The sequence below is a fragment of the Leptonychotes weddellii genome, chromosome 6 (assembly GCF_054177405.1).
Source record: "Leptonychotes weddellii isolate Sample4059 chromosome 6, ASM5417740v2, whole genome shotgun sequence".
Classification (NCBI taxonomy): Eukaryota; Metazoa; Chordata; class Mammalia; order Carnivora; family Phocidae; genus Leptonychotes; species Leptonychotes weddellii.
In genome coordinates this window covers 69,573,282-69,580,093 of record NC_138374.1, presented here as the reverse complement: position 1 = coordinate 69,580,093, position 6,812 = coordinate 69,573,282, and the positions used below count along the sequence as shown (strand labels likewise).

At 45.7% G+C, this 6,812-nt stretch overlaps 1 protein-coding gene across 1 annotated transcript in view; it reads right to left on the bottom strand.

Moving 5' to 3' along the window:
• Positions 1–5,350: 5,350 nt before the first annotated feature.
• The window catches only part of LIPA (lipase A, lysosomal acid type), a 30,026-nt gene continuing 28,564 nt past the window's right edge, over positions 5,351–6,812 (bottom strand). The window contains exon 9 of the mRNA XM_081824341.1: positions 5,351–6,282. Within this exon, the coding sequence (XP_081680467.1) occupies positions 6,049–6,282 (234 nt within the window). The 3' untranslated portion in view covers positions 5,351–6,048. The remainder of the gene's footprint in view (positions 6,283–6,812) is intronic.

Genomic DNA, 6,812 nt, shown 5'->3' with positions numbered 1-6,812 from the left:
TTATGATATTCTGCTTGTGTATTGATGAGACAAAGGTTCAGAAACAGCTCCGAGTTTCTTGACAGGCAATGCAAACATGGAAAGAGGGTGGATTTTCTAATTGCTTGGATATCTGGATGGTAGAAGAGCTGGGTACGATGCAGGCCCCTGGCCTCCCTTGCTGGTGAATTTCTAGCACATAGACAACCTGACGCTTCTAGGCTCCTCTTCAATCTTCCCCTCCTCCAAGGCTCTTTCCAATTCACCTTTAGGGCAACCCAGGAACTTCTTCCTTTCCCATTCCTGGTAGACAAGACTTGCCCTTGAACTTTGCATGGCTCCAGCAGCATCTCAGAGAGAAGAGGAAGGGCTTGGTCTCCTTCCGCTCTTGGACCCCTCAGTGCTCCAAAGGGACTGTCAGAGCTCACTTTCTCAGACTTACAAATGAATTCTGCTCAGAGGTAAATTATCACTCGGATTTGCCCTCCAAAGAAATTAACTCAATCTTCAAATTTCCATTCAGCACACGCTGTCCTCTTCTTGTGGTCTCAGCTATTATGCTTGGGTGCTTTGGATTTTTTAAGTGGGTCGCATTGGCAGACTTGCTTAATTTGGACCTAGCTACTAGGTTGCTGTCAGGACTGCCCTTTTGAGCCCCCAGCCCCACCCAACCCATTCTTTGCCTACTTCGGTTCTTCCATCTTCTATCACTAAGCCTGTTAGAATACTCTCCATGGGCCGGTTGCTTAGAGCCCTGTGCAGCAAGATCCAGAAGCCTCGGCCGCCCCCTGCTTGGCCCAGGCTCTCCCCTCTTGCTCACAGCACTTTAAACAGGCATCCACCAGCGTCCCTGCCTTTCCAGCCCATCAGCTGCCCCGGGCCGGAAGTCTGTGTCCCATGTACAAATGCAACCATCTCGGGGAAAGTAGTCAGTTAAAATCTCATCGTTGTCCACTCGATGTCATAGGGAGGATGCCGGGGAAGGTAAGCACAACATCACGGGCAACCAAGACAGCACCACTTAAATGGGCCCAAATGAAATCGAACCCTGTTTAGTCTTGACTAAAATGCTGCCATTTCCTCAGCTGGCAAATGTGCACCTTTAAGCACTTCATGAACACAAAATATATTTAACAGCTTGCTATGTGAACGGTTCTTTTTAGGGCACAGGTACTATCTTTTAGGGTTTTTTTCTTCCCACAGTGCCAAGCATTATACCGTGCACATAGTGAGCGTTCAAAAGATATCTGTGGACTCAGTGCTTGTTTTTAAAGATACTAGCTCTAAATCGAAGCTAAAAAGTAGATTTTTTTTTTTTCTTTTGGCTAGAGCACACTGCTTGGTGTGGTTTAGCTACTTATCTACTGGGATGGCTTTCCATAGAAGGGGGTATTTACTGAGCTCTGGTGGTATTAGGACTTCAGCCATACTATTGCTTGTGCTTCTCCAGTTGACTTTGACTTCTTGTGTATCATTTTTAACTTGGCACGGTCTTTCTGACAAGGTTGGAGGACAGGATTCTTTTCTTCTCCAGCTACCCCGGAGATCAAGTCATTTTTATGAGCGCAGCAATCGAGTCTGTGCATATTTAACACAATCTCGAAGTTATTGGGTACTACTCAGCAGACGACGTTGGCTACCGCCCCCACCCCCACAAATAGAACACGTACTTGGATTACCAATGACATCCTCTCTTTTTCTGTGACCTTTATGATTTTTTTCTCTCCAAAATTAGAGAAGATGTCCTTTGATCTATCTAACTGAAACAGATACTGCCAGATATCAGAGATGAGAAGTGGGTTATAATGCCTTACAGCTATAACACGTAAGACTCATAGGGGATGGAGTAATCTCAAAAATTAATCTCAAAGATTAAAATGTAATCCCTTGAGGCGCCTGGGTGGTTCTGTCGGTTGGGCGTCTGCCTTTGGCTCAGGTCATGATCCCTGGGATCTAGTCCTGCGTCCCGCTCCCTGCTCAGCGGGGAGCCTGCTTCTTCCTCTCCCTCTGCTTGCTGCTCCCCCTGCTTGTGCTCTCTCTTTCTCTGTCAGATAAATAAATAAAATGTTTAAAAAAATGTAATCCCTTGTTATAAAAATGAAGGCTTCTTGTCAGAAAAGTCAGGACTAGCTAGGATTGAATAGAAAGTTACAGCCAACGTGAAAGCAGAACCTTTTGTCAGTTTCAAGGTAGATACTTCTACAAAAGGACTTTGGTGTTGCAATGAGGCATTGAAGTTTCACTTACAGGGAAGTTTCCAAAAGACTCAGAAAACACTACTTACCCACACCAAAACAGAAGATGCTGATGAAGAATGTGGGAGATGTTAGCTCCCCCAAGAGACTCCTTGACACCCTATTACACACAGATGCTGATTCATATTTGGTTTCAAACACTTTCTCTTTATGTTTTTTATCCATCCACCTAAGTGTGTACTTCTACTGAAATTGTCAGAATGCTCATCAACCCCTTTAAAATATTTAAAGCATGTAAAAATCATCTCCATTAAAAGGCATCCCATTGCCTGTAAAGCAGAGAAAATACCTCACCTACCAAGGGAATTGCTGCGAAATTCAGGCCTTGTGAGGTTTTAAAGATCAGAAGGCACAATGTAAAATGCAAAGTATTTTTTAGTACCACTAAAACAAGTTGGCAGAAAGAGTTTTACTTGCTTAGTTTGGAATTGAACTTGAAATCTGCACCTGGCACGGTGTGATACTCAATAAATACTCTTGAATGAATTACTGACGAGCTTTTTAAAAATCAGAGGGGCGCCTGGGTGGCTCAGTCGGTTTAGTGTCTGCCTTTGGTTCAGGTCATGCTCTCAAGGTCCTGGGATGGAGCCTGTTTCTTCCTCTCCCTCTGCCCCTCCTCCAGCTCGTGCTCTCTCCTGCCCTTGCTCTCTCTCTCAAATAAACAAAATCTTTAAAAAACAATAAAACAAAATAAATAAAAATCAGAATAATTATTGTCACCTAATGTTGCCTTTCCGGGGGGGGGGGTCACATTTTGAAAATATCTCCCTATATTAAAAACTAAATGACAAAAGTTAAAAATGCATATATTTTAAATGTTTACATTGAACACATTAACACCTCTAATAAAATAATCTTCATTATTTGGAGATCGTATCAATAGTCTCAGTTTTGGTCCTTCCTAAGTGTGAGGCCTGGGTTAAAGCCTCCCCCACTGCCCCTTTCCGGTCTGAGGTTCTGACCATTCTTTTACCACATCAGGCAAATTTTCATCTTCATGTCACATTTGGGGCACAGCTATTCTTTGAGGACATTTTTCAGATATTATGAATTAGGCCTGAATTGGTCGTAATCCTGGCTAGAAATGACCAGAGACTTGGTTGGCCTCACCAGTCCTCGAATTACCAACTGGCTCTCCAATCCGCAAAATTCTCCGCCTCGCCCAGAGAAGACACTAGAGAAAGCCGCCTTACAGAAAGAAAAGGTTTGGCAGCAAAGCCAAGAGCGCCCTCTGATGGCGAATGGGAGAAATCACTGATGACAGCCCTACGTCGGGCTCCCTGCTCAGCGGGGAGTCGGCTTCTCCCTCTCTCCCCCTCCGCCCTTCTCCCTACCCCAACTCGTGCTCTCTCTCAAATAAATAAGAATCTTTTAAAAAAAAATAAAATAAAACAACGATGAAACATTAATGCAGCCAGGGTTGTAAGGATATAAAGGACCTACGCAGCAGTGTCAGGAATGAGAGGCCACCAGCAAAGGCAAATGTGCAAGGTAACAGGACTGTCCCGAGAACAGCTATGCAACATCTCCACCTCTAGATGGGCCCCACCCTGAAGAAAGCTCCCCAGAGAAAAGTCTGGAAAGGAGGAGAAGAGAAACTCTCACCAGTAAGAGGTGGCCTCTATAGAATGGACCCCCTCCCCCTGCTCATCCATATCACCTGGTGTGTGAAAGCTTTACTCGCTCATTCTCAAGGGAGTCGGCAGAGCCCCCATGGCAGCAACCCCAGCTAGAGAAGCAAGTCGTCTACGACACTGAAGCCATTCTCGGTGGGGCAAGCACTCTCCCACTAGTGCTGGAAAACAGCAAACGAAAACACCTATTCACCGTCCCTTTCTTTCCAGCCCTACCCAAGAATCTTGGACCTGGTTGGCCAAACTGGTTTGCTTTGATCAAAGGAGAAAGAAGGGTTGGGGGGGCCGACATAAAGCCCATGGGGAAGGTGGCACCCTCCTGGGCATGTATATCCTTTGCATCCAGTACACTCGGACTCTTTTCTGTGGGTGCCATGAGGAAACACAGATTCTGCTTCAGTCCTTAGACCCTCCCGGATGTTACTTGTGCATCTAATTTCATTTAGCTAACTGGGAAAGTCTCTCACTTTTCACACATCTTGTGAGTCCACATGTATTTTTTGACTCACTATATTCCAGGCTTTGTGTTCGATTCTGGGTATATAGAGATGAGTAAGATAGATCTTCTGCCCTCAAGCTCAGAGAGTAGTGGAAGAGATCACATTGGGTGCCCTCCCCCCCAAGATCTATGCTTTGGGGATCCTACGGCACGAATGACTTGTCTCTGCCTCCTTCAAGGAGGGAGTTAATGGACAGTCCCTTGAACCCATGGTCCCACCTGAGGATGGGTCAGTCTCTGCTCGCTCTCCACTCAGCCTCACGAGCTCAATGGACCTGCGGGATAAGGTTGAGAGCCAGAGTTTCCAACCTATCTCCCAACCCCCCTTAGTTTGAGAATGCTCTCTCCTCACTGTGGGAGGGGATCAAAGGTTCACGGGCAATAAAGGAGAACACACACATACCCACAGTCCTTCCGGCTAGGAGGCTACTGAGTTTTATTGAAAAGTTCAAATAAGCCTTTTTAAGTATTACAAAGTAGTTATCACACTGTCTGCATACATTAGCCAGTTCCAAGTATTGTCTATTATCGCAGCTAAAAGAGCCGTATCAGAAAAACATCTCAATTGTCATTCCGTCCATCTGTCAGTATTGCAAGGACACCGTGCAGCAAGAAAAGCAGGTGAATAAGGGCTTCCCGAGCTAGGAACGCAAATCAGGAGTATTGAAAATATGGTCATGTGCAAAACTAAAAAACAGAAAGAATCCCTGAGCATTTGTCTTAAAACATTCACGCTCACATTTCTTCCGTGTGAAAATGAGTAGGACACTCTTAGCTGCTGTAGCTCGGTGCTCCTGCGTGGGAAGCAGAAGCCCAGGGGCTGCCCAAGAGAATGCATTGATTTCGCAGAAAAGAGTGGTACTGTCTCCCCACAAGACTTGTCTTCTCACACATGTGGATTTACGGCCCACCACACAATTACGAGTTCACGAATATAGATGGTCACCTGCATCAGTCTTCGAGCTATTTAAAATAGAGGGCTGGGGTTTTTTTTTAATGAATATCATTTATTTTCTGAAGATTCCAGCAAATTATTTGGCTTGATCTGAGCAATTTAAACATTTGCTAAATAATGACTATCACAGTTAGGTTTGATGAAATTCATTAGAGAATCTTCGCAACGGCCCAGCTGGGGTGTCACAGGATTAGACTGTGCGCCTACTGCATGAGGGTGGGAGTACTTGTCATTTAGCTCCCTAGTGACCACAAAGCCACTGGACTGAAGAGCCCTTTAAGGCAAAGAGGTAAAAACTGAGTGCATGCACAGCTTTTTCAAATCGGTGTCAGGTTATTTACCAACGGACCACACAGTCTAAAAACTCCCAACACCTACTTGGCGTGTCCTGTGTGACCATAAGAAGGCAACATTGTGTATTTTAAACTGTAAGGATATCCAGAATGGTTAAGATCTTTTACAAGTCAGTGGTATTTTTAGAAACGTCTTCAAGAGGCCGCACTATCTTCTGAGACGCTAGCCTCGACTAGGCCATGATTAAACGAAAAAAGTGCAATTTCTAATCCTGGAGGCACTTGAACAACGTCAATCATAATTTGATCAGAGACAAAAATGCAAACAGCCTGGGAAAGACAGACAGCTATTTTAGAGTAAGAGAGCACACACACTTGAACGTGGCTGATCACCCAACGTGACGGTCCATTTCTGCAGCATGCCTCACGCCTCTCACGGGTATTTCTTCATTAGATCCACCACCTCGTTATAAAGCCGCCAAGGGGCATCCAAGCCCCAGATAAAGTCCAGGTGCTCCCACTCCGGGATGAGCTTGCTGTACACCAAGTTGGTGATCTGCGGCAGCAAGATGCTGATGTCGCTGACGTCCGCCAGGGAGTCCTGGCCCCCACTCCAGACGGCCGTGGGCACCAGCATGTCCTTCACGTTGTAAGGGGGAGGGTAAGTCTATAATAAAACCAACAGAAGGCTTTGTTGGTGTTTTAATTTATAGAAACACAGCCAAATAATCCCCCGTGAGATACTGATTAGCAAATGTGACAGTGGACCCAAGTTTTGAAAACCGTTCTCAGTTTTCTTTTCAAGTTATTGTTACCAGAACCAAAAGACACCTAGCCCCCAAGGGCGGAATCCTAGCTAGAAGAGCTTCCAGCTGTCGAGTGCCCTGGAGGAAGGGGCTCCTCTCCCTGCTGGTGGTCATGAAACCCTGGAAGCCAAGGGGTTGGGTGGTGGCTCTGGGGTCCTGCCTCCTACTGTCGCTTCGTCTCCGTCTGGGGTACGACACGTCACAGGAATTCTGTAGCCTCAGTTCCCTCACCTTCCATGACAGTAACCACCACACCTGTCACACGGGCATTGTGAGAATTAAACAAGAAAAGTAGGGTGCCTCCCACCTCAGAGCACCCGGCCCTCAGAATATGGTCCGTTTCAAATAATGCAATATGTGTTAAGGAAAAAAAAAAGAAGAAGAAGGTAGC